Source organism: Rhinolophus sinicus, linkage group LG01, assembly GCF_036562045.2.
Source record: "Rhinolophus sinicus isolate RSC01 linkage group LG01, ASM3656204v1, whole genome shotgun sequence".
NCBI lineage: Eukaryota > Metazoa > Chordata > Mammalia > Chiroptera > Rhinolophidae > Rhinolophus > Rhinolophus sinicus.
The window spans coordinates 193731741-193758687 of NC_133751.1; the positions used below are offsets into that span (position 1 = coordinate 193731741).

Sequence of the window (26947 nt, forward strand, 5' to 3'; positions counted from 1 at the left end):
CTCCCCACCGAGCAGAGCCCGCAGCCCGAGTCGAATCCCCTCCGCCGCGCTCCTATCCCACTCCAGCCGCCGCTCTGTACCGCCTAGGGTCCCTGCTTTCCGCGCGGGAGTCTCCACCGCTGTCCTACGTGTCACTGCGAGAGCCCCGCCCCTGGGGTGGGGTCTCGGGCTCCAGCTACCGGAGAGGGAGGAGAAGGGGGAGGTTAAAGGCGAAGGACCCCCGGAAGTGCCCCCTCCTCAGTGCCGGAGAGGGAGACGCCGGGGGCGGAGTCCCCTAGCTCCCCCCGGCGTGGTTGGTGCGTCCCGGGTGACGTCAGAAGCAGCCCGCCCCTGCCTGGATGGTGCGCCCTGAGTGACGTCAGGTGCCGAGGCCGGAGCTGTCCATCAGCACCAAAGGCCGCGGGCGGGATCAGGGCATGGGGCCGCTGCTCTGGGGGAGCCCGAGCCCCTGTTCCCGCTTCTTTCACTTCCCCAGGTCCAGTCCGAGTACCCGGACGCCGCAGGACTGGAGTGCCAGCCGGTGTTGGAGGCAGAGCGGCGCCGCCGCCGCGCAGAGAGAGGTTCCTCCGGCCCAGCAGCCCCCTTCCCCACACGACGGACTTTTCTCAGACCCCAGTCAGCTGGGGCCTCTGGCGCCCCGCAACCCCGGGCCCTCCGGCCCCTGCACAACCTCTTTCGCCCAGAAGCTCAGGTCGCCTCCAGTCCAGGTAGATTTTGGACAATCCTAGATTTAGCCGCCCACAGAGGAGTCTCCTGGCTGCTCCTTCTCACGGGCAGCACACCGCCCTCATCTCCCCCCAACCCTGTTCCCCTTTTAACTTCTTCATTCTGAGCCCCTCTAGCCAGGCACTTTTGTTCCCTTTGTCTTTTGCCCCCCGCCTCCCACACACACTTTAGGGATGCTTCCAGAGCTGCCTGATGTGGGCACCACTCCTTTGTCCTTGCCTCGTTCTCCCACTCCTATTCTCACCCCATCCTGGTGGAGACCCAGGTCTTCTCCTTGATTCGAACTTCCTCTGTCAGGCTGACCTGGGAGGGTGACTCCCTTCTGTTCCCAGCATTATGCCGGGGACTGTGGCGACACTGCGGTTTCAGCTGCTGCCCCCTGAGCCAGATGATGCCTTCTGGGGTGCACCCTGTGAACAGCCTCTGGAGCGCAGGTACCAGGCACTGCCGGCCCTCGTCTGCATCATGTGCTGTCTGTTTGGAGTCGTCTACTGCTTCTTCGGTGAGACCCCCATCTCATCCATCATCTGGGCTCCCCATTGTTTCCCTAAGTTATTTTTCTGAGGCACCCCAAATCTTCTCCAGAACTTCACCACCACCACCGCCACCACCACAAATAACTTCTTTCTTTCTTTCATTCCACATGTTTGTAGATCATCTAGACTCTAGATCCTAGAGAACACAGGTTTTTGAATTAGGCATGCTTCAATTTGAACCTGGCTCTGTACCTTGCTAATTGTGATGCCTTGGGCACATTAACCTGACTGAGCCTCAGTTTTCTCATCTGAACAGTGGGAACAATGATATTTACCTCACATAGGGTTGTTGTGAGAATTAGTAGGGACTCAATAAATAATAGCTATTGTGGTAAAGATGTGTTTGGGTCACTGTGCTAGGTAGGCACTAAAAATATTTAGCAGTGTGATTAAACATGGTTCCTTACCACAGAGCATAGATGGGGAAGAGGTTTCTGGAACGTTCACACCTGTGATACATATTACAGTTGACACTTGAACAACACAGGGGTTTGGGGTGTAGTCGAAAATCCATGTATAACTTAAGTTGGCCCTTAGCATCCACAGATTCCCTACCATGGATCCAAAATACTGTTTTCAATCTGCAGTCAGTTGAATCCATGGATGCGAAACCTGGGGATATGGAGGGATGACTGTATATTTACTGAAAAAAAAAACCCCACCCATATAAGTGAACCCTCAAAGTTCAAACTTGTGTTGTTCAAGGATCAGCTGTAGGGTAGGCTAGATGGTAGTCACACACGGAGATCTCCTACAAGGCAGGCTCCAATAATCAGGGCTGCTGTGAACAGTCGTGTAGAATGGGTACTATACAAGGGAGATCAGTTGAATAGGCAAGTGGGGCCTGAAATCAAACCATGTTCCACTTGCCAACTCTAGGCCTTGGCACAAGGCTATTTTGCCTAGAGGAAGGCACACCTTTTTCTAATTTGCACAATGCTACCAGATGGAGTATGTGCCCAGTGACTTTACAGCAAGAGTTGTAGAACTTCAGAGAGGAGAGTGAGCTCTATAGGCTGGGGATCCCAAGGAAAGCCTGCAGGAAGAGCATTATAAGTGACTGGAAGAAGTGCAAAGGAAGCTTAGAGGTCTGGATTTCAGGCTGGGCAGAGGTGGGGCGAGACTTGTGCTCTGATACCTCTATACCTCCCCCCTAGAATGGCTGGGTAGTAGTTGGGAATGAGAGCCAGATGGTCCCCTTTCTTCCACCCCCAAAGTCTTGGCTGAACAACTGCAGAGTGGGCAGGAGGAACTGCCCCTCTAAAGGTTCAGGACGCATTCTGGGCCTCCAAAGAGTCTGTGTCACCTCACTCCCTCCCCTATCCAGATCCACTTCCTCTGCAGTTGCTCAGTGCATCCTGATATTCCCTTTCCTGGGCTTCCCTGGTACCCTACCCGTCAGATGACCTCACTCCCTGGCCCTCGGACTCTGAGCCCTTATATATGCCCTACTCCTTTTTCTGAGCCCAAAACCTCCTAGACTTTGATGCTTGCTCTCATTCCTCGAACTGAATATCCTCTTTGACTTTTCTCTTTGCCTCTCCCTGACCCTTTGACCCCCATCTTCCCAACTGTTCAGGATCTACAAGTCCCTCACTCTTCCAGGTACCCTTAATGGGTCCAATGGCCCTATAACTTCCATTTTCCTGAAACTCAACAACCACTATTTCACCCTATAATCCTCTTGGCTCCCTATGAGCCCTTATAAGCGCTAGGGACACCAAGCCACCCCTTTATCTCATCACCTTTCATTCCTCCGACTCCATTTCTCTAACTCTCTGGTCCCTAGGATCACATTGCCTGATTGCCCCTCTCCCAACCATGATCTCAATAATCCCATTTCTCTGGCCTCAGTATTACCCCGTCTGAAACCCTTTAACACTCTCAATGATTCCTCGTCTGTCAATCCCCCTGACCTGCAAAGACCTCACCTTCTGGAACCACCCCCTAATAACCCTGCCTCCCTGTTCTCTTTGTAACCTTTTAATGTTGTCATGTCTCTGAAGCCCTGTGACCCATCCAAGACCTCATCTTTCTGAACCTGTGTGACCCTCATCTCTCAAATTCTTTCTAACTTCCATAAACCTCATCTCTCTGAACAATCCCTCTCCACAGACCCCAATGACTCTATTGCTGATCCCCCTGTGACCCCATGACCTATCTCTCTGACCCCTATCATCCCAAAGACCCTAATGACTCTATCACTGATTCACTCTTGACTCCAATGACCTATCTCCGACTCCTCTGACCCTCAAAGACCCAGCACTCATCTCAATGACTGTCTCTCCGTTTTCCATGTGACTCCCAATGACCTTTTTCTCTGACCGCCCTTGACCTCAGTGGCCCCATCACTGGTTCCCTCAGGACCCCCGTGACCCCCAATCCTTTGATCTTAGTGTCCTGCTTCTGGTTCTCCTGTGATTCCATGTCCCTGACCCCTCTGACCTCTTGCCTCCAGCCCAGTGACCTCACGTTGGCCCCTCACTAGCCCCTGTTCCCCTCCAGGTTACCGCTGCTTCAAGGCAGTGCTCTTCCTCACTGGGTTGCTGTTTGGCTCGGTGGTCATCTTCCTGCTGTGCTACCGAGAGCGGGTGCTGGAGACGCAGCTGAGCGCCGGGGCGAGTGCCGGCATCGCGCTGGGCATCGGGCTGCTGTGCGGGCTGGTGGCCATGCTGGTGCGCAGTGTGGGCCTCTTCCTGGTGGGGCTGCTGCTCGGTCTGCTGCTCGCCGCTGCTGCCCTTCTGGGCTCCGCGCCCTACTACCAGCCTGGCTCCGTGTGGGGCCCACTGGGGCTGCTGCTGGGGGGCGGCCTGCTCTGCGCCCTCCTCACGCTGCGCTGGCCCCGCCCACTCACCACCCTAGCCACCGCCGTGACCGGTGCTGCGCTCATCGCCACTGCCGCTGACTATTTTGCTGAGCTGCTGCTGCTGGGGCGCTATGCTGTGGAGCGGCTGCGAGCTGCCCCTGTACCCCCACTCTGCTGGCGGAGCTGGGCCCTGCTGGCACTTTGGCCCCTGCTCAGCCTGATGGGCGTTCTGGTGCAGTGGCGGGTGACGGCTGAGGGGGACTCCCACACGGAAGGTGAGAGGGCATGGGCCGGGGTGGGCCTGAGACAAGTGGTGGGGGCGGGGCCGAGCAATTGCAGAGTGGGGGAAGAAGCTGTACACACCCACAGTGTAAGACCTCAACAGGCTTAGAAAAGTTATTCGCTCAGTGTTTGGGAAGATGGGGTCTCAGTGGCACCATTCATTCCACAACAATGTATGGGGCAGTGGGCTCCATGCTGAGCCCATTCCAGATACTGGGGATACAGCAGAGACAAAACAGAAAAGGTCCCTCCCTATCCCTATGGGGTTACAGTCGGTTGGGGGAGGCAGATAATAGATGTGCAAACAAACAAGATAACTCCAGTTGTGTGGAGTGATATGAAAGAGATGAGTCGGGTAATACGAAAGAGTGATCTGCAGAGCTTATTATGGACAGGGTGCTCAAGGAAGACCACTTGGAAGAGGTGAAATTTAAGTAGAGTCCTGAAAGATAAGGGGCCAGCCATGCAAAGAACTAGAGGAGAGGGACTAGCAAGGGCAGTGCCCAAGAAGGAATGGGCTTGGCTTGTTGAGGAAGCGGGGCTGGAGTGTGGTGACTGAGGGACGCTGACTGTGTGGGCTCTCTGGGGGACTCGAATTTATTAGAAGGGCGGTGAGAGACTGTTGGAGACTTAAAGCAGGGGGGATATGACCTAATTTAGTATTTGGGATACTCATTCTGGATACTGAGTGTAGAAAACACCAGGGAAGGCAAGTGTAGAAGGGGGACCAGTGAGGAGGCAGCTGTGGTTGTCCAGTAGAGAGATGATGATGGCTGGTCCTGGCAAGTCACCTAGGGCTTGGGAGGGGGATAACGGCTGGGGAGGGGGTACCTAGAAGTCTAGGAATCTTCCATAAAGACCTTTGGAGGTAAAGAACAATGGAAGTCCCATCTGGAAGGTGGAAGACCAGAAAAGGAAAGGGGAATCTGGAAACCTGGGGCCCCCAGGTAGGAAAGGTGCAGATGAGGCAGGTGGGCCTGTGAGACCCTTCTCTGCCCATCCCTTCACAGTGGTCATCAGCCGGCAGCGACGACGTGTGCAGCTGATGCGGATTCGGCAGCAGGAAGAGCACAAGGAGAAGCGGCGCAAGAAGAGGCCCCTTCGGACTCCCGCCAGAGGTCCCCGGGCTCCTCCAAGGCCTGGGCTCCCTGACCCTGCCTATCGGCGCAGGCCTGTGCCCATCAAACGCTTCAATGGAGACGTCCTCTCCCCGGTGAGCACCCTGAGCTCCTCCAGTCCGAATGGGGAGAAAAGAGTGTTGTAAACTCTGTCCAAGCAGGACTGGGCCTTCCCCAGAGAGCTGGTCACTATCGTTTGTCCACCCTTTGTAACTCCTGCACCGGCAGCCTGAGGGGCCAGCCCTGGGATGGAGGAAAGGTGTCAGCGTGAATTTTAATGAGGGATGGTATGAGGCAGAGTCTCAGGCTGAGGACTATGGGCGTGGTGAGGTCCTGGGCCTACAGAGTCTGGGGTGAATCTCAGGTTTGGGAGGGTACAGGGAGAGCATGTCTGCTTGAGGTGGCTCTCAGGGCAGGGGTCTGTGGCTGTACTCACACCTGTGTTTACTCTCCCACAGAGCTATATCCAGAGCTTCCGGGATCGGCAGACAGGAAGCTCACTGAGCTCCTTCATGGCCTCGCCCACAGACACGGACTATGAATATGGGTCCCGGGGACCACTGACAGCCTGCTCAGGGCCTCCTGTGCGAGTATAGCAGTATAGCTACTCCTGTTCACCAGGACTCTGTGGTCACCAGCTCTGTCAGCTTGGGGAGGCCTGCTGGGCCACCACCCAGACTGCCTGGCCCCATGGCCTATGGCTGTTCCTCTCTCCACCTGGAGAAGACTGGCCTGGCTGCTAGAAGGGAGGACCTGTCTCAGGCTAGGCCTGGCCTGAGGGAAAGCTCCCTCCCAAGCTCCCAAGGGGCTCCTAAGGGATGTGGGGTGTGAGCCCCATTGGGGTGTGCTCAGGGTTATGAGTGTGTCGTGTGTGTGTGTGTGTGCGTGGAGAGGTGGGCTTGGAGAGGACACTGGGACCCTTGCCTTAGATTTCTGATCAGTAGGGCTTCTGCAAGGTTGGCCCCACCTCCTCCCCACTGCTGGGGTCCCATGAGCCACGCTCCTGCATGTCTAAAGGGAGGAGGTCTGCCTTCTTCCCTCATCGCTCTGCCTCTCAACCAGACTCATGTAAGGCTTCTTGTCCTGATCCATGGGGCAAACTGCAGCACCCCTCACCCTGGTCCCCTGTCCTCTACAAAGCCACCAGCCTGAGGGCAATAGCAGGAGATAGGAGTGGGGGTGCTATTCTGGGCTGGATTGGGGAGGGATCTGAGGGGAGGGGGCTTAAATGCACGGTGCATGTATGGTGTCTGTCATGCCACCCTGGACACCTCATGCTTCTGTCTCCCCCCTACCCCATCCTGTTTTACATCTTTTATAAATGTGCCAAACTGTGTGGCTTCTGCCAGGAGTGGTGGTCTTCAGTAGATGGCAATTCCATGGGCCAAGTTTGAAGTGCTGTAGCTCTTGGTCCCTGAGTCACTCACTACACAGGGGCTCCAGGCAAGATCTGCCCTCCTATATTCACACAGAGAGCCAGGGAAAGGGGCTGCACCACTTTTATTGTCTCCCAACACCTCTGTTCCCCTACCACCCACCCCTGCCCGGGGTAAGGGCATGCGCCTTCCAAGCTGTCCGAGGGCACCCGCCTGGCTTGGTTCCGTCCTCCTAGCTACCTGCAGAGGAATGACTCCACGTGGGGCTGGGGAGAGTGGGTACCACCTTCCTCCCCTGGCAGACCCTGGGCACCCACAGAGGAAGAGAAAGACCCTTACCCTCTGCCCCACCCTTTTTGGGCCTCTGTCAGGGCTATCAGTGGGGGCAGGAAAGTAGGGGTCGGTTAGGGGTTGGGCAAGACATTTGAAGGGAATGCAGAAATTTGGGTGGAGGGTGCGGTATTTCCTATGTGGAAGAAGAAAGAAATGGGACTAGCTCAGGAGCCGTCTGCCCAGGCTAATATTGAACTCACTGAAACCAGCAGAAGCCAGCTGGGCAGAAAGCAGGAGGGATAGGTGGGGGCCAAAGACCAGGAGCCAGTAGTTGGGAAGGAGGAACTCGGGTACAAATGGGGTGTTCAGGAGAGACAAACATGGTGCAGAGGCAGGAGGGAGTGAGGAGAAGCTGGGACAGGAAGGGGTGTAGAAAGGTGCAAACAGCTGCCCTGAAGCAAGTGGTTCCTGCTGAGAACGCAGCTCCCTCCTTTCCTCAGCCTGGGTGAAATCTCCCGCCTCCCCACTCCCTACCTTCAACACATCCCAGAACCAACTTGCCATTCCCAGTCCTGGAAAACGTTCAGTAGGTGTGTCTCAACCCACGAGTTCCTAGGCGACTCCTGCCTCGCCAGACCGCCTGACCCTCTGACCTCTGCCCAGTCCAGCTTCACTCACCCTCTACCAGCAGCCGCGTGTGGGCGCTGTCCTCTCCGGCCTGGCAGCGATAGGTGCCCTGGTCCTCAGGCCGCACGTCATGGATGACCAAGCTGTGGGTGGGGCCATGGCTGCGCATCTCGTACTTGTCTCCCGGGCACAGCTCGACCCCATCCCTCAACCAGCACACTTGGCCTCCGGAACGGGACACAGTCACCTCCAGCACTGCACGGCGGCCGATCAGAACCGTCTTCTCGCGGGGAGGGCGGCGGCACATCTGGAGAGGCAGTGCTGGGGGTGGAGGACGAGGGCTTAAGTTAATAGGAACACAGAGGAGAAACGCATCTTCCCTCCCCCTGAGGCCTCCACTCCTGGTCTCATATCTCTATGCCACCGGCCTGTTCCTCTGTACCCCCAACTCAAAGTCTCCTTCTCCCCATCTCCTCCTCAGGAAACGCACTGCCCCCTGTGACCTGCCCCAGGAAGGGAGGTGGGGGAGGCAGCGTTCCTTGGACCAGCTGCCAGCCTGCCAGTCCCAGGGAAGGTGATGCCCACTCCTGGCCGCCGCCAAACAGCCGCTTACCCTCCACCTCTAGCTGAGCCACGGACTGGGCTGGTCCCGCCTGGAAGCGGACCTCACCGGCGTCCTCCGTGCGCAGCTCGCTCAGCACCAGAATATGTTTCTTCCCTGAGGGTGAGGGGCGCGCTAGCAAGGCCCGAGCCGTCTCTGGGGAGGGTTCGTAGGGCCGGAGTACGTCCCCATGTGCACTGGGGTGGGCGGAACTAACATGCCGAGGGGTAAGAAAAGCCAGCCAGGACTGAGACCTCAGAGCCCGGGGCCACGGAAAATCAGGGAGACCACTCTTTGGGCCGTGGGGCGGGGCCCATTCAAGCTGGAGGCGGGGCTTATCCTAGTGGGGCGGGGTCTGTGTGAGCCGGGGGCGGGGCAGCAAGGGGCTTGAGTGGGTAGACAGTCTGCCCCACCTTCCTGTCGGATGCGGACGCGGCCTCCGGGTCTTAGTGGGCGGCCTCCGAGCTTCCAGCTCCCGGTAGTCTCGACCTCGGATACGGTGCACTGGAACGTGGCGCCGTCGCCTTCGCGGGCGCGCACAGACTGGAGCTCTGAGAGCACCGACACGACGCGCTCTGGGGCGGAGTCGGGGAGTGAGGCGGGGCGGGACGGAGGCACCCGACCCTGCCCACGCCACGCCCCTCTCCCAAGAAGCACCAGAGTCAGTCGGGGGAGAAGGCGGGTCTGCAACCCTCGAGCCCACATCAGTACCCGGCCCCGACAGGGCCTCATACCCACCGCGCACGGTCAAGCGGACAGGCCCGGCGCGAGCCGGCCCCGCCGCGCAGCTGTAGGTCCCGGCGTCCAAGGGGCAGCAGCGCCGCAGCTGGAGAAGGCGCCGCGTGCCGAGGGCCTGGAGCCTGAGCCGAGGGCTGGGAGTGAGCGGGCGCCCGTCCTAGGGGCGGGAATGGCAGAGGGTCGGGGTGAATTTGGCTGGGCACCGGCGGCCGCGGCCCCTGGGAGGCAGCGGCGCCCTCTGTTGATGCCAAGCGGTTTTGAGGTGCGTTTATGCTTGTCTGTGTCCTCCCCACTGGGGTCGGGCCGTTCTGCGCCTGCGGGCTGTGCCGGGAGCCTCACTGGGAAGATGTCACCCTTTGGGGACATTAGAGCTGAAAAGGGGCGCCACGAGGGCGGGAATCCCAGAGTCGTGTACCCATCACACCGGCCATGAGCGTGGATTCTGGAATTAGGCAAACTTAGATTCAAATATGGGTTCTACCCCTTTTGTCTGCCCCTGGGCAATACTTCACCCCACCCAGCCTCAGTCTCCTTATAGATAACATGGCGATGACAAGACCTACCTCAAAGGGTTGTTGTAAACATTAAAGGATTAAATGTAAAGTACATCTGAGCACAGTGCCAGGCACATGTGCTCATTGAGTATTAGTTGTTTGTATTGAGTATTATTGTTGTTTTGATGCCAAGGTGGGCTGGGCTGGGGTTGGGCTCTGACCTTCTCCCAGGTGACATCAGCCAAGGCTTGGGAAATCTCGCACTCGAACGTAGCTGAGTCGCCCTCGGTCACCTCTAGGTCTTGTGGCCCCCGCACGATGGTCACTGGGGCCTCTGGGGAGTGGAAAAAGGACAGCACACAGGGAGCAGGGGTAAGGGCAGGATGGGGACCCAGCTTGCAGGGCCAGGAAGGACACACATGGGCACCAGGGGTCAGTGGTGGGCACATTCAGACAGGTGATGAGTGGAGGCCAAGTGAGTGGGGGATGTGTGGGAACAAGTGGTCTATTGGGAAAGCTGGTCAGTGCAGGACACAGTGGGATTATAGGGGTCAAGGGGCAGACGTGGCCAGCTGGCGGTCACACTTTAAGGTGGTCAGTGGGGGACATGCTGTTGCTAGAGGGGCATGGGGGGAACTGGAATAGAGATGCCAGTGGAGTCACCTGTAGAGAGGCATGGCCAGTGTGGGCCACACTTGGCAGGAATGAACAGGAGACAATGGACAGTGAGAGACATAATGGGTTCAGAGGAGCAATGGGAGATAGGGACCCTAAGCAGCTGTGGTCAGTGGGGAATACACTGGACTAGAAGCAAAAATGGGGGACGCTGAAGCAGAGTTGCTGTGGTCACCTTAGGCACAGTGGATCACTGGGACGTGAGTGGTCAGAAGGGCACACTCAGGCAGGCAGAGGTGGTCACAGCAGGCAGCATGGTCAGTGGGGCCGTGGTCAGGCAGGCAGGCAATAGGGACCACACTGGCACAGGCATGTTCACAGTGGCACAGTCAGTGGGTCACAGGGACTGTGGGGTCAGTGGAGCCATGTTGGATCATACTGGTCAGAGGAGCCCCCCTCAGTCAGGCCAGTCACTGCCAGCACACGAGGCCAAAGGGTCAGGGGAATCACTCTGGCAGAGAGGTAGTGAGGGACACACTGGAACAGGCATGGTCAGTGGGGGCCACACAGGTAGTAGGATCAGTGGAGTCACACCCAGGGCAGTCAGCAGGCAGACAGCAGTCCTGGAGGCCGCACCTCTCACGGTGAGTCTAGCTGCACAGCGCAGGGAGTCCGCAGTGAAGGAGATGCAGCCTGAGTCAGCCAGCCCCAAGCCACTGAGTACCAGGTGGTGAGTGTGGCCCTCTGTGTGAATGTGGCACTGAGGCCCCGGATGCAGCCGGACTCCACCCCGGGCCCATTCCCCAGTCACACCCTCCTGGGACAGCTCCAGCTGGAAGGTGGCACTGCCCCCCTCAACGATGGTTACATCTTCCAGAGACCGCAGCACCCTTAGTTGCCTTGCTGGTGGGGGGAGATGGGGAGAGAGGGAGGATGAGGATTCCAGCTCTGGGCATGGATTTCGGGAGGTTCACACACCCATTGGCTCTACCTGCAGCACCCCTAACACAACCTAGTAAGGGCCTATCAAATGAAGCTTAGAACCACGGTGCAGGAAGAAGGGAGCACAGCCCACCAGATTTAGGGGGAGAGAGGAGCTTACTGGAGTTAGGAGAGGGGACACAAAAAGAGGTGACATGTGGTTAGAGGGTTGAGGAGTCTGGGTGAGGGGTGCTGTGACACTGGAAGGAGCACAAGATTTGAAGTCACACACACCAGGATTGAACCATAGCTCTGTCATATAGTTTGGCTTCTGTGTGACCTTTTGCAAACTGCTTGACCTCTCTGGGCCGTAGTTTCCCCAGTTGTACAAGTTGAATAGCATTGAGACATGGGTTTATTGTGATTAAATGAATGAAATAAATTAGAAGAGAATATGTATCATCAACAAGAACCATTTACCAAGCTCTGCATGGCCATTTTTTGTGTTATCTCAGTTAATGTTTCCAAAGACCTTTGAAGTAGGGATCAGCCCCATTTTTAAGAAGACTTGGCTCAGAGAGGTTAAGTAATTTGCATGAAGTCACATAGTTAATAGAGGGCTCCAGCTTGGGGCGTGGGGGGTGCTATTTGCCAGCCATCCCTGCTTCTGAAATGGGCCCATGTAACCTGGATAAACACTGCACGTCTTTCTGGAGTATATTTATGTTTATAGCAAAGCCAACGGACATATGAAATGGAATGCAAAATCCACATGGACTTCTAAGGTAAATAGACAACATTAGAAAAAGCAAAGTTTTGCTTTGGGCAGGTTGCTTCAGGTCACACTCCTGGAGGTCAGCCAGGGCTGACTTGCCTCAGCGGTAAGAGGCACTTTGGTGGGGGTCTGAGGGGCCCTGGGCCAGTCAGCAAAGGCTGTGCCATGGGGCAGGTGAGGTGCTCGGAGAGGACAGGGCACTTACGCCTTACGCAGAGCCTGGCCAGAGTTCGATCGTGGTGGCTCTCACAGCCATATGTGCCCTGGTCAGCCAGTACGACACCATGGATGAAGAGGCGGTAGATGTGGCCATCCTGGGCCACGGACAGGCGAGGGTCAGGGGGGAGGGGCTCCCCACCTCGCACCCAGCGCACGGCCCCTGCGGCACCCACTCGACCTGTCTCCACTTCGAGGCACACATCCTGGCCTTCTTCCACCCGCACATCCTGCAGCCTCCGGAGGAACAGCAACTCTGTTTCTGGGGAGGAAGGGGAATGGACGCCATGGAGCCTGGTGGGACCTGGAGGCTGACCCCCTGCTCCATCTCCCAGGTCTGTCCCTGGGCACAAGGTCAAGGCTGCTAGGGCTGGGGCTGGAAGAATAGATACAGGAAACAAGACAATTTCATCCCCATCAGGACCAAACCTCGAACGTGGAGTCGGGCACTTGTGGCTGTGCCCCCTGCTTGGGCAGTCATGGTTCCTGCGTCTTCGAGCTGGCACCCTCGCACAGTTAGTGTGCGGCTTGACCCATTCTGGGCTATCTCTAGGTGGGGCCCTGGAGTGACAACGGCCCCATTGCGCAGCCAGGTGACATCGGCATCTGGAGGGGAGACTTCACACCGGAATGTGGCATCATCACCCTCATGGACGGTGAGTGGTGTCAGCTCCGAGATCAATTTCACCTGCGGTGGTTCTGGTGGGAGGTGGTCAGGCAGTGAGGTGGGCTGGGTCTTTCCCCCTCCCTCCTTTTTATCCCCTCTAGAGGTTACAGGCCCTCATCCTGTTATTTAACAGACCTTTCCTGAGGCCTACTGTGTGTCAGCCATGGGAGTGTCCCAAAGGGCTAGATGCCAACTCCTCTGAATCCTGGCCTGGCACCCCACTTCTCTGACTCCCTAATAATAATAAATTATTTACCATGGACCTATTTATCTCATTTAACTGTCACAATAGCCCTATAAGGCAAGTACTATCCCCACACTTCAGCGCTGGGGCTCAGAGAGCTTAAGTAACCTGCCAGTGTCATACAACTACTGCGAAGCAGAATCTAGATTGGAACCTGGGTGGGTCACTCCAGAGCCCCTGCTTTTAACCACTGGGCTCTGCCTCTTCCTATTTGAGGGTTTCTGGACAAGGGAACCCTGAGTCCCCATCCAAGGAACAGTTATGCATGAATTGGTTGGAGCCAGAGGCAGAGAGGTGGGGTGGGGGATAAGGGGATCCGAAAATGGTGCGGAGGGTGTGGACCTTGGGGGGCCAGGGCCCAAAGGGTGTGAGGGGTGCACTGTTACCTTCCACGCTGACGAGGAAGATGCGGCTGTCCTGGGGTGCGTCGCACAGGTACTCCCCAGCGTCCCTGCTCCGTGCCCCCCGCACCCGCAGCGCCTGCCTTGCCCCGGCCTGCTCCAGCTGTACCCGCCCCTGGCTCGCCAGTCGCTCCCCGTCTTTGTACCAGCGCACAGTGCCCCCCGGCCCGGAGAGGTGCACCACCAGCTCTAGGTCCCCGCCTGGGGTGCTACGAACCCTCGTCTGGGCCGCCTCGGGGGCCACCACCCGCACGGGGGGCTCTGTGGGGGCAGAGCTGGGGGTCACTGGGAGGAAGAGGCTCAAGGGCTATAAAGAGGGCAGCGGGAAGCAATATGGGGAAAGGTACTGAGGGAGGGGGGACAAGCAGTGGACAAGGCATGCTAGAGAAGCAGGGAAACCCATGGGTTTGGGGTGCAAGTCTGACACTTCCTGCCCAGGCTGTACTCACCAGCCACTTGCACAGTGAAGCTGAGGCTGGGGGCTCCTGGGGCCACCCCGGCCTGGCAGGTGTACAGGCCTGTGTGGGCCAGCTCTGCAGCCCGGATGCAGAGGGTGCGGCGTGGGCCCTCGGCATGTAGCTCCAAGCCCTCACCCTCCTGCACTGGTCTCCCGTTGTGGCTCCAGAAGACAAGGGCACTAGCCCGGGACAGTTCACAGCTGAGCACCAGCGGCTCCCCGGGGGCCACACAGAGTGGGCCAGGGGCTGCCTCTGGGGCAAGGAACTGGACGGGGGGCTCTGGATAGAGAGAGAAGGGGATCAGCTCAGGCTTGCTCCCACCTCCCCACCAGGGCCAGCCAAGAGCACCCACCAGCCAGGCTGACGTTGAAGGTGACGGCTTCATCATGGGTCTCACACACATACTCCCCAGCATCCTCGGGCCGGGCGTGGGGCAGGGTCAGGGTGCGAGAAGGCCCCTCAGCACCCAGCAGCAGGGTGTCTGATGCTTCCACCTCCAGCCCATCCTTGTACCAGCGCACCTGGGACCCAGCAGGGGCCACCTCGCAGTGCAGCTCCACACGCCCTGGAGCCCCAAACTGCAGGTCCAGAGAGCGGGCTGCCGGACGCACAATCCTCTCTGGTGGGGCTGGTGGGTGGACAGAGAGAGGGGCACGTGGGCTCAACCTCACCTGCAAGCTACTCAGCCTTCTCCCTTTGCAGCGTAGCTCTTGGGAATGGTACCAGCTACAACCCAAAGGCACTTACTGTGTGCCAGGCACTGTGCTAAGCACATTGCAGCTCCTTTCTCTCTACTCCTGACACTCCCTAGAGGGGTACCGCTGCTGGCTTCGCTTTACAGACGAGGACCTGAGGCCTCTTTCGAGGGAAGTGACTTGTCCAAGGACACATGGACAGAAAGAGGTAGCCCAGATCTGTCTGACCCCAGTGCCCACCCCTTCTATCCCACCCCCCTTCCTATCCCCTTTCCCTGCTTTGCCTTTGATGTACCTACACCACCTGAAAAAACATCTATTTCACTTATTTGTTATCTGTCCACTCTCATTCAGATGCAAGCTCTGTGAAGACAGGTTTTCTCTTATTGGTTCACTACTGTACCCATCAGCATCGAGAACAGTGTTTATTTAGCACCTAGTAGTTGCTCAATAAGTATTTGTTGAATAAATGAATGAATGAGTACTCCTAATTGCTGGAGTCTCTCCACTAGGCCCCTGCTCACTGTCCTGACCTGATTTGGGCCAGCCAGGGCTCTCTGATGGCTGAGAATAAGGAGGCTGGGGGAGGAGAGGTGGCTGGAGGCTGGAGCAGGGGAAGGCTGTGTGAGGCAGAAGGGGGCCCCTAAGATGCAGGAAGTGGGAGGTATGGGTTTCTGTCCCTCAACTTCCTGCCTCTCTAACTCTCCAGGGTGCTCTGGCGACTGCTCACCTGTGACGGTCACAGTGAAGAAGGCTGAGTCATCTCCAGCATCGCACACGAACTCGCCCCCGTCCTCGGGCTGCGCTGCAGGCAGCACCAAGCGGCGGTGGGGCCCGTCGCTCTGCAGCACCAAGGCCTCGCTCTCCTCCACCTCCAGCCCATCCTTGTACCAGCGAACTGGGGCATCCTCCCTCGACAGCTCGCACATCAGCACTACACATTCCAAGCTCACGGCGATCAAGGTCACCTCATCCCGGGGGTGTATGATGCGTACAGGGGGCTCTGCAGAGTGGGGGCAATCACGTGCTGTCACAAACTCACCATCAGCCTCCCTGGAGCCATCTGGCAGCATGAAGTCCCTGTCACCCACAATAATAAGAGTAATGAGGATAATAACAAGGAATCATAGGTCTACAATCTGTTCTCTGAAATCCCTGGGGCCAGAGGTGTGCCAGAATGCAGAATGCTTCAGATTCCAGAAATGGTGCATTTATCATGTCACATACCCACCAGGCCTTCGCCCTCACTGGGGCAACTCCCCTAATCAATCACATTAACATGTCTTCAGTGTAACATAGAGATGTATTCACTCTCAGCAGGATAATTAAAGAGTACAAATAGCTTAGGGTTTCCTAAAAAGATTTGGAATAATACCACACTTCCCAAAAGCCTTTTGATTTTCATAGACTTTGGATTTCAGAATTGTGGATAAGCGAAAGTGGATCTGTAATAGCAAATACATCTATAACCAAGGTTCCAGGAACAGCCCTAAGCACTTTACACATTTAACCCTCACAGTGATCCTAGGATGTAGGTAGTGTTTTATCTCTGTTTTCCAGATGAGGAAACTGAGGCACAGTGATTAAGCAACTTCCATAGCTGGCTACACCTACTCTAGGGCAGGAGGAAGAGCTACCATCTATTAAAGTGAGGCTCAGACTCTGCAAGTAGTGGTAGGGATTCCAAGCCAAGGCTTGCGGGAACTTAGTAATGACTTTTGCATCTGTGCATGAGTTGCCAACACCTGTCTGAGAGTTTCCCAGGGACACTAAACGCGGATTCTGGGAGTACATCTCCAACTGCTCGAAAGTGGTTACTCCTCCATAGAGCAAAAACTACGTCAATACTGTAGGTGAGGGTGCACTGAGCCCGGACCTGGTCACACACCCTGGGGGATCTCTCAGAATCTTCTCTCCAGGACACTTTAGTGCTCCTTTAGTACTCGGCCCCCTTGTGGCCGGGCTGGGGAACTGCTAGCTTCCCGGACTCGCTTTTTGCAGGGGCGCGAGCATGGGCAGCCAAGCCCACCAGCACACGCTCTGCCTCTGCAATCCACCTCCCTACCTGGGCTTGCTCTGAGAGTCTAGAGATGCAGGCTGGTTCTCTGGGGCCCAGAAAGCTGGTCTATTGCAGAGTGCAGCCGCCTGAAGGGCGAGGGAGGGTACGGGGGCAGTAGGATGTGGAGGAGGTGGAGATGGGGCAGGGGCGCCCGCACAGCCCTGGGACCTCAGCCTACCGTCAGATTTGATTTCCCCTGGTCTCCAGCGCAGGCGGTGGTGTGTGAACTTCCCTGTGAAGATGCTGGTGTTTTGTGGGGAGGTCAAATGTGGGCTGGCATGTGTCCGGCTGTGGCCATTATTTCTGGCCAGGGCTTGGGGTGGGAGAGCTTGAAGGGACTCACTATGGGACAGAGCATGTGCAGAAAGGCCTCGTTGGCTTGTGTGTGCCAGGCTTCACTATTTGAGGTATAGGGAGTGAGCCTAAGACGCTCAGCCTAGGCTAGGGCATTTTTCCTAGGGCAGGGCGGGGCGGGGGGGGGCGTGCAACATGACTGTGCCAGCAGTAGGACACTTGTTCCATTGCAGCCAACAGGGTTCTTCGGTGACACCCTGAGTTGCCTAGGCCCTTCGACCCCCCAACACCCCCACACCCCACACCTACACGTTGGGATTGGCACTGTGGGCTGCAGCCCCAAAGCTTCCGGCACTGAATGACCCTCTCTTCCATAATGTCCTGTGCTTGTCTCACTTTGAACATTCTCCCCCCGAACTTCAGCCCAAACCCCAAACCCCCACTTTGCTAACAGCCCCTGCTCCAAGCATCCATTTTGAAGGCACTTCCTGCCTACCGACCAGGTTAGCGCCCAGAGCCTCAGGCTCCCACTGCATCCCGTCAAGACACTTGACCCCCCACCCTCTAAGACCCTCTACAGTGTCTGACTTTCCTGCCGGGCTGTGAGCTCCTGGAGGGAAGCAGGCGGAGCCAGCCCAAGGCAGTACAGCAACGTTCTCCCAGGCCCTCCCCGACTCTCCTGCTCTGCTTTCTTGAACGCTCTGACCTTGTCCCTCACAGCACTTGTCACGAGGTGTCACTGTACATTTATTTGCGTGTATATTGATTTAACACAGGGGTCGCAAACTCATGCCCACAGGGGCCAGGTAAGTAAAGTCAGTGGCTGAAGCGGTCTGGGGAGAAGTAAAAAAAAGGAAGGGTGGGGAGGGCGGGACAGGAATGTGGGCCCCGTGTGTGACGGGGCAGCTGCTACTCAGTGCCAGCTGTTCGTCGCCATGAGGGGAAGCGGGACCAGAGCCGCCGGGTCTTCGGCTTTTTCAAGAGGACGCATAACTCCGGATTGTTATTTGAACTTTCCTGACTTTGGTAAGATTCTGCAGGCCAAACAAAACAAATCTGTGGGCTGCATGGGGCCCTAGGGACTGCCCATTTGCGACCCCTGGTTAACAGCTGCTGCCCCAGCTAGACTGGCAGCTGACCTCAGGGGCCAGATCTGCATTACGCACCAGTTACCCGTAGCACCTGGCCCTGCCTGGCGCAAAGAAAGTGCTCAGTAAATAAGCCGGTGGGGCATAACTATTCTTGACCTTGGGTGCCGGGAGGAGCCTGCTCACTCAAATAGGGGGCCCTGGGCTCTTCAGGCAGAGCCCTGGTACATGCACCCACAGCCCCACCTCCTCAGTGTGCTAGCTAGGGGCTATGTGGCCAGTTCCAAGGGCTCAAGACTGTCCTTTGGGGACCCTGGGCAGCTGGGGTGGGCCCACACCTGTGACAGTGACGGTGAAGGAGGCTGACTCGCCATCGATTTCACACAAGTACTCGCCGGAGTCCTCGAGCTGGACCGCAGGCAGCAGCAGGCGGCGGATGGTGTCCTCCTTCTGCAGGAGCAGTGCCGGACTCTCCACCACTTCTTCACCATCCTTGGTCCAGCGCACCTCGGCCCAGGGCCGGCACAGCTCGCAGGTCAGCACCACGCGCTCCAGGCGCACGGCGGCCACGTACACCTTGCCACTGGGGTACACAATCCACGAGGAGACGTCTGGAGGGCAGGGACATTGTGGCCGAACGTCAGGGGCTGGGGCCTATGGGCCCTGCTGCCCTGCAGGAGCCACACCTGTTCCCTACTCCGGGAAAATAGGCCACGTATTGAACAAGAGGGCCCTCCCTTGGATAGTCTCACAGCTACTCAGTCACTCACAGCTGGAGACAAAACCAGTCACCAAAGCACATCAGGGGCACGTTGTCAGCCTCAGCTGTAGAGTATTCCACATTCTCTAGGTTGGGACAGTGACAGTATGAAGGATGGGACCAGGGAGAGGAGGGTTGGGTGCCCAGAGGGAGCTGGGGTCTCCTGCAGGCCTCAGATCTTCTGACCCCTCTGGTGCCCACCTGTCCTACACCCCGCCCTCCAGCAGTACTGTCTTCCCTCAAGTTCTCCTTGGCAGGGTCTTCAGGAGGATGAAAAAGGCAGGGCTTCCCTGTGACTTCTGTACTCGTAGCTACGACCAGCGTGTTTGTGACAATGCATTTCTTGCAGTGACTGAAACTTAGGGTGCAGACCATGGGTGGGGGTGCATGTTACCAGCTGGGGGAGGGAGGCCGGGCACAGGAGTGAAAGTGTGACAGCTGCCCAGGCAGGAGCAGGGAGCACCTTCTTCTGTTCCATACGCCTGCCTGGACTCCCACCTGTGATGGTGACAGTGAAGTAGGCACGCTCGTCTCCTGCGACACACTGAAACTCGCCCCCATCGGGGGGCTGGGCGGCGGGCAGCACCAGGCGGTGATGGGGTCCGTCGTGCTCCAGCAGCATGAAGTCGCTCTCCTCCACCTCCTGGCCATCCTTGTACCAGTGTACAGGGGCGTCCTCTCGGTCGACCTCACAGGTCAGCATGACGCACTCAGACGTTATGGCGTGCACAAACACATGCTCCTGGGGGTCCAGGATGTGCACTGGGGGGTCTGGGGGGGAGCAGAGATAGGGTCACAGAAAACCCCCACACAAGAGACGTGAGTCCACACTGGCTGCTTGACCAGGACACGGTCTCTTCTCTGGAGGACATGGGGGGGGTGGATGAGTCCATGCTGTGCAGGGGCGTCTGGGGTAATGACATGGGACACTGCAAATGTAGTGGCTGAGGCGTCACAGATCACGTGGCACCAGTGCTCTGTGAGTCCCCAGAGGATCAGAGGTCATGGGGTGGGGCATGGAGGGGCCAGGCACAGAGAGTCTTTGTCTAGGCTGAGAGAAGGTCGCTATCACGTGCCACATCAGGGCCAGGTTTGCTGCTTTTACAAAGAAGCCCCCAGTGCCCTGGTTGTGGGTGGGGCAGAAAGGGGTGCCACAGTGGGACAGCTGCTCCATATAGGTAGTTTCTTGTTACTGGGTGCCTTCGGGCAGGCGCTACAGGACCTTCTGGCAATGGAGCTGAAACAGGATTTCCACTTACAGTGAGATGAGCTAGATCAGTGTTTCCCAAGCTGCCCTCCCAGAGAGGAAACTCAGCTCTGTCCTGTGGATTTTGACTCGGGCAGTCTGGGGGGCCTGGACAGGCACACTTATAACTACTTCCCAGGGTGGTTCTGAAGCAGCCAGAACATGGCCTGGCTCCTGAGAACCACTGGACCACTGCACTTAACGCTTCCCTTTGACTCTGGCCGCCTGGGGCAGTGGGTAAGCACAGTCTTGGGCGTGAACCCAGCTGGGGAGTTTGCTGGCTCTGTGATAATGCGCAAGTCACATAACCTCTCTGAGCCTCAGTTTTTTCCTCTGTGAACTGGAGATGTATTGCCCTTCATCTACGTAGTTGTGAAGATTAAATGAAAGTATATACCTGAAGTATGTAGCAGAGTACTTGACTAGTAGATGTCCAATCAACGTTAGCTCCCACCCTCCTTCCCTTAGTTGAATTTAGTTCCCCCCACTCTACCCCAGCAGACGGTTTGCAACAGGCGAGTGTGTTGGAGGGTGCTGGTGCATGGGAGGATTAAGAAGCAAGTGCAGTGATCTGAAAACACGCCCCCTGGCCCACCAGGACCTCACTGGCAGGGACCCCCCCAAGCAGGCAGACCAGAAGGCAGGGCTTGCATGGCTCCAGAGTCAGCCTCAGCAGGAAGAGCCCAGGCTGCAATGGTTCCTGACCTTGGACAGTGACGCTGAAGAAGGCCGAGACCCCTTCTGTTCTGCACTCAAACTCGCCGCTGTCCTGGACTTCAGCAGCGGGCAGGATCAGGCGGTGTCTGTGCCCATCTGTCTTCACCACCAGTGACTCGCTCTCCTCCACCTTCTGTCCATCCTTGTACCAGCTCGCCGGGAAGTCCACCCGGGAGAGCTCACATGTCAACACCACCCGCTCTGAGGTCGTGAAGGTCAAAGACACCTTGTCCTGGGGGCTCAGGATGTGCACCGGGCTCTCTGCGTGCGGAGAAGCGCGGTCACACACAGGCGCTCGTCATGCACTGCCTGGGACAAACACCCCCCCCACCCCCCCCGTGCACGTGCTAAGTGTAGAGGGGGGAGACATCAAGCCAGACAACTGCTGTCCACACATTTGTTGGAATTTTAAAAAATAGGTTGGGGCTTACATATCAACTCTTAGGAGCAGTGGTTTCAGTGGGCAGAATTCCTAGGGAGCCTGCTAAAAAGGTAGATTCTTAGACACCTCCTCTCCAGTCATACAAGGGCCATGGAATCTGCATTATAACCCAGACTTCCAGGTGATTCTGATGTTGGTGACCCTGGGTTGCATTTTGGAAACGCTGCTCTGGCTGCTGGTTACTTCTGACTTTGTCCTCTGCCCAGGATGCTGGCAGCTCACTGCTTGAAGGCCCTGTGCTTGGGCGCCGAGGAATTCCTTGATTGGCCTTACCATCTCCAGCAATGGTGAGATGGCAAATGCCAGCATGTTCCCTGAACTTTATGGCCCTCACTAAGAGCTGTCCTCCTCAGGGAACCTCATTCCTTCTCCTTCCCTGTCTCCACAGGTGGCAGAGTGTGATTCTGGAGCCAGACTGCCTGGGTTCATACTCTAGTCCCACCACTCATTAGCTCCGTGGCTTTCTTTGAGCCAGTCACTTAACCTCTCTGGGCCTCAGTTTCCCAATCCGTAAAATGGGATGACAAAAGAACCTATCTTGTAGGGCTATTGAGAGCATTGTGTTAATTAATATATGTAAAGTGGTCAGGGCTGTGGCTAGCACACAGAAAGTAGCTATGACAGTGTTAGTGATTATATGATAGGGCAGGAAGCTAGGGGTCTAGGCGCCAGGGTCTGTGTCTCTGAAATGACAAATGTGACAGAATTCTGTAAACCAAAAAGCACAATGGAGGATTTGGATATGATGCTAACGAATTCACAAGAGGTCCCCTGTGTGATGATGCATGTGAGTTGAAAATTGGCATTCTGGACAGGGTCCTCTCTCTGAGCCCGCCACAGATGTTCCTTACTCTCCTGGCCCAGATGTGAGAAATGGGAGCAGCATCTGCTTCATTTTGCCAACAGGACCTGTGTCTTGGCCCTACCTGCCCATCCTGGTCCCACTAGCACCAACCTTGGATGGTGAGGGCGGCAGAGTCCTGCACTCCTGGGCAGCTGAAGCCAACCAGGGCCCCGCTGTCCTGGTGCTTGACGGCTTGCAGGATGAGTCTGTGCTGCAGGCCGTTGTGCTCCACACGGTACCGCAGGGCCCCAGGCTCTACCTGGCCCTCCGGCTCAGTACTCTTGAGCTCTTCCCCATTAAGGAACCAGGTACCCTGGATGATGGTGGAGAGGTCGAGGGAGAAGACAGCATCTTCCCCATCATATACTTGCACATCCTCCAGACCTGCTACCAGGCGAGCTGTGGGCACTGAGATGGGGACAGAGTACAGCCATCAGAAACACAGTGGTGACAGCGGGCAGAGGTTTGCCAGTGGAAGGCATTTAAGAGGACAGGGACCAAGGGCTGCAGAAGGGAAGAGAGGGTGCGACTTGGGATAGAGACACTGACAGGCCGGGTCTCGCAGGACCGACTCACCAAGGTGAGCTGATCCATGGAACACAACGTGAGGACTGCGGCCGTGTTCGCTGACCGTGCAGACGCGGAAGCGGTAGTCGCCCTCGGAGGGCACACAGTCTCCCGGCACCTCCACGGCTCCGGCTTTCTCAATGCTGAAGCACTGGATCCAGTCTTCTGAGCCCACCTCCTGCCGCTCCAGCCGGTAGATGAAGGGGGTCTCAGGAGCTGGCTCGGGAGGCTTCCAGGTCAGCAGGACCGTGTTCTTGTGGCCCTTGAACATCTCTGCCAACACTGGAGGTCCCGGGGGATTGTGCTTGACGCCTGGGACAAAGGCAGAGTTTGTATTCAAGCCCAGCTCCAGCCTCCTACTGCCCTCCCATCTTAAGTCCATTTTGCCAATCTTGACTCTGGCATATGGTCACCCTCCCGCCCTGGCCAGCCTGTCTAGCCCTTGAGGAGTCTGCCTACGTGTTTTCACGCCCTCACATTTGACTCTGAGAAGAGTGGTGGTACGGGAGTTGCCCAGGCTAAAGGTGACCTCGCCAGCATCTTCTCGGGTGACCCCCGGAAGGACCAGGGCATGCATGTGGCCAGAGCTGCTCTGGCAGGTGGTTGGCAAATCCTCCCCGTCGCGGCTCCAGCGCCCCTCCACCCCAGCATCTCGTGTCTCCACCAATAGCACTGCGTTCTCGCCCTCCAGGACGTCCAGCTTCCGGGGCAGCCGTTTCAGGATGGGCCCTGAGATGTGGATGGGAGTCCATTAGCCTGGGGTCAGGGCACCTGCCTGCCTCAGCCTCGGCCTCCTCCCGCTGGCCCGCCGACCTTTGACTGTTACGTTGGCCACAGTGCGCACCCGGCCACGCATTTCGCATAGGTAGACGCCATCGTCATCCGCCTTTAGCCTGTGGATAATAAGGCGCCTGACGGTGCCCTCCTCGATCTGCTCGTACTTGCGGCAGGGCAGCAACCGTTGGTCCTCACGGAACCAGGCAGTGGGAATGCGGGAGTTGGGTACTTTGCACTCTAGCACGGCAATCCCATGCTCCCGGCCCTCCACATCCTGCAGAGGCCTCGAGAAGCGGAGGCGGGGCTCTGTGGAGAGGGGAGAGACCAGAGAAGGCTCTGGAGAAGGCCAGACTAGGAAGACTCCTCCTAGCATCAAATACCTACACCCACATTAGCTCATGCCGTTTGCTTTTCTCCTGGAGCACGAAGACATTGTGGAATCATAGAAAAACAAAAACCACAAGAAAGGGACATCAGATGGTCTAAATTCTCATCTGACCCTGACACTCACTAGCCACATCACCTCCAGCAAGGCCATTTTAGTGATCTTGGGCCTCAGTTTCCATACCTGTAAAATGGGGAAAGGGGTAGAAAGGCTTGGACCACATCAGTGATTTTCAAACTGCTCCCTGGGGTCCCTCAGAGGCACTGCACAAATTCTGCAAGGTTCTGAGTTGCATTTCCTTTTATCTTTCTTTCTTTTTTTTAAAGATTTTATTGGGGAAGGGGAACAGGACTTTATTGGGGAACAGTGTGTACTTCCAGGACTTTTTTCCCAGTCGAGTTGTCCTTTCAATCTTAGTTGTGGAGGGCGCAGCTCAACTCCAGGTCCAGTTGCCATTGCTAGTTGCAGGGGGCGCAGCCCACCATCCCTTGCAGGAGTCGAACCGGCAACCTTGTAGGTTGAGAGGACGCGCTCCAACCAACTGAGCCATCCCGGAGCTCAGCAGCAGCTCAGCTCAAGGTGCCGTGTTCAATCTTAATTGCAGGGGGCGGAGCCCACCATCCTTTGTGGGACTCGAGGAATTGAACTGGCAACCTTGTGCGTGAGAGCCCACTGGCCCATGTGGGAACCGAACCGGCAGCCTTCGGAGTTAGGAGCACTGAGCTCTAACTGCCTGAGCCACTGGGCCGGCCTCCGAGTTGCATTTCCTTTTTAAAGTACTTTAAGCATTTCTTTTGGGCAAAAAAAAAAAAAAAAAAAAAAAAAGCATGATGCTGGAAACGACCAGTAGGTTCACCTGGGCTGCTAAAGTGCATTTGTTGTGCAGCTCCGGGAAGGTCTGCCTGCCTTCCCACTGGGCTTTTCCCCGCTCTTGATGGAGTTAGAGTTCAGCCTGCCTGGCAGTGTATGCATGTCACCATACCCCTGAGGACACCACCATGGCACAGGTGCCACATGCTTGAATGCATGCCAGGCAGGGCTCAGGAGATCTGCCAACTTTTTTTCCCCTGAGGGAAAACGTTGGGCAATAACTACGAAAGATATAATCCTGCAGGTTGTGATGAATTCCTATTATGGAGAGCTTTATCTTCCAGGGTGAGTGTGGGGTGCTCTCCCCTGTTTTCTGTTTATGAGCATTTATTAGATATTGTTGAGGTGACTCAACTTTGAAATATAAATTTCCTCTCCTTCACCTTCTTCTTGCAAAGCTGGGGAGAGCAGCCTAATGAAAGAATAGTCCAAAATCACAGAGCAGTTTTTATCCCTCAGATTTACCTTTACTATGAATCAAGAGTTTCTCGATGTGACTGCTTGCAGCCAGGCCTTCCCACAGACCCGGTGATGAACGCAGCCTTCACTTAAAATGTGTATATTCAATAACACAGCCTCCTTGTTCTCATTGATTGGCTTTCTAAGTACACATTATAAATCTGGACTTAGAAATTTACTGCCATAAAAGGATTCTTTTCTCTTTCTTATATATTGGGGGCACAGATGGGATTTCTATTGGGGGAGGGGAAGTAAAATAACAAAGGTTGAAAACCACTGGACTAGAAGAGTTCTAGGCTCTTCTTGGTTTGTCCATCAATCACTTCTTAAAGCCTTTAATCAAAGGGAGGTTTTCCACCATCTGCTTCAGAATCACTTGGGGAGTTTGCTAAGAAGCTCCTGGGTACCTTGGAGATTTACTAAATCCGAATCCCTGGGGGCGGGAGGCGGGCAGGAAATGGCATTTTGGTACTCCGCCTCCCCACCCCCAAAACGCCTTCTAGGGCAGCACCGGGCACCGAAGGGGGCTGGCGTTGGGAGGGCTTGGGAGGAGGTGCCGCCGTACCTTTGACGTGCAGCTGCACGGCGCTGAGCGTCTGGCCCGCCGAGTTGCGCGCGGCGCACACGTAGAGCCCGCGATCCTTGGCCTGGCAGTAGAGCACCTTAAGCACGAAGCCGCCGTCGCGGTCGCGGTACATCAGACGGCGGCGGTCGGGGAGCAGAGGGCGGCCCTCCCAGTGCCATTCGATCTCAGGCTCGGGCTTGCCCATCACGTAGCAGCGGAACTTGGCGTGCTTGCCCTCGTTCACCCAAAAGGTCTTGGGCGCGCACTTGACCGGCTCCACCACAGGCTTGGGGGCCTCATCGGGGTCCTGGGGCGGGCTCTCGGGAGGCTGCTGCACCTGGAGCAGCGCGCCCGCCTGCGCGTGGCCGTGGGCGTTGCGGGCGTGGCACACGTAGACGCCAGAGTCGGGCAGCCGAGCCGCCAGGATGCGTAGAGCCAGGCTTGCGCCCCTGTCGCCCTCGGCGCGGCCCGGCTCCAGCGCGAAGTGGCTGCTGTCCCACACTTCGTCCAGAGCCATCCCATCCTTTTCCCAGTACAGCGTGGGCACGGGGAGGCCCCCCACCTGGCACGTCAGCATCACCTCCGCTCCCCGCAACACCCACTGCGACCGGGGCCCCGTCAGGAACACCGGGGCGCCCTCCCCAGTCCCGGGCGGCGGCAGCGGGCGCTCAGCGGGCTGGGGCTCCGGCTCGGGGGCCGGCGGCTCCAGCACGGTGACGGCGGCCGCAGCGTAGGCCTCCCCGGCCGCGTTGCGGGCGCGGCACACGTAGACCCCCGCGTCGGTGGGCAGCGCGACGCTCAGCAGCAGACAGTGCTCGGCGCCGTCGGCCGGGAAGCTGAGGCGCTCCGAGGCCGCCAGCTGCTGCCCGCCCTTCTCCCACATGACAATGGGCGGTGGTTCCCCCAGGACGACGCACTTGAGCTCAGCTTCGGCGCCACTTACCACCCGCACAGGCCGCGGGAAGCGCAGGAAGCACGGGGGGCTCCCCTGATCGCCCGAGCCCGCCTTCATCGCGGCGGCCGCAAACGACCCGCAGCTGCGCTGGGGAAGGGCGGGCGGCGGAGGCCTGGAGCCCGGGAGGCGGGGCGCGTCTGGGGACCCGGCCTGGGGATCCGTGGAGCTCTCCCTCTGGCTGCCCGCTCCCGGGTCGTCTCCTTACCGTCGACCCGGAGGGGCAGCTCTGCGGCGGCGGCGATTCCTGGGCCGGGGGCCCAGAGCTCAGGGGGCAGTCCTTCCTGTTTGCCTTTACAGCGAGGGGCCCCGCGGCCTCCTCTGCCCGCGGCCTGGCTTCCTGCTCCTGAAAG

The 26947-nt window shown here is 57.3% G+C and overlaps 2 protein-coding genes across 8 annotated transcripts; one reads left to right on the forward strand and one right to left on the reverse strand.

Moving 5' to 3' along the window:
- Positions 1 to 44: 44 nt before the first annotated feature.
- Positions 45 to 26945, reverse strand: OBSL1 (obscurin like cytoskeletal adaptor 1). 7 transcript variants are annotated; one of them, XM_019741796.2, is made up of 21 exons: positions 25643 to 26944; positions 23400 to 23669; positions 23064 to 23315; positions 22596 to 22898; positions 22131 to 22427; positions 20722 to 20994; positions 19269 to 19541; positions 18349 to 18621; positions 15300 to 15572; positions 14227 to 14502; positions 13866 to 14153; positions 13402 to 13677; positions 12534 to 12803; positions 12094 to 12366; positions 10829 to 11095; positions 9799 to 9911; positions 9084 to 9240; positions 8759 to 8920; positions 8358 to 8462; positions 7796 to 8065; positions 45 to 175 (listed from the first exon to the last, which is right to left on the reverse strand). In XM_019741796.2, exons 1-21 carry the CDS (start codon positions 26652 to 26654, stop codon positions 132 to 134), a joined length of 5727 nt encoding a protein of 1908 aa, XP_019597355.2. In that variant the 5' UTR covers positions 26655 to 26944; the 3' UTR covers positions 45 to 131. The 7 variants fall into 7 exon arrangements, with proteins under 7 accessions (XP_019597355.2, XP_019597353.2, XP_019597354.2 ...); XM_019741794.2 differs by lacking the exon at positions 45 to 175 and adding an exon at positions 6821 to 7080 and having other exon boundaries at positions 25643 to 26945; XM_019741798.2 differs by lacking the exon at positions 45 to 175 and adding an exon at positions 6951 to 7084.
- On the forward strand, positions 575 to 6816 carry TMEM198 (transmembrane protein 198). The gene is made up of 5 exons (XM_019741815.2): positions 575 to 707; positions 1059 to 1228; positions 3768 to 4343; positions 5361 to 5563; positions 5927 to 6816. The coding sequence occupies exons 2-5, from the start codon at positions 1063 to 1065 to the stop codon at positions 6062 to 6064; spliced, it is 1083 nt and encodes a 360-aa protein (XP_019597374.2). The 5' UTR covers positions 575 to 707; positions 1059 to 1062; the 3' UTR covers positions 6065 to 6816.
- Positions 26946 to 26947: the final 2 nt, after the last annotated feature.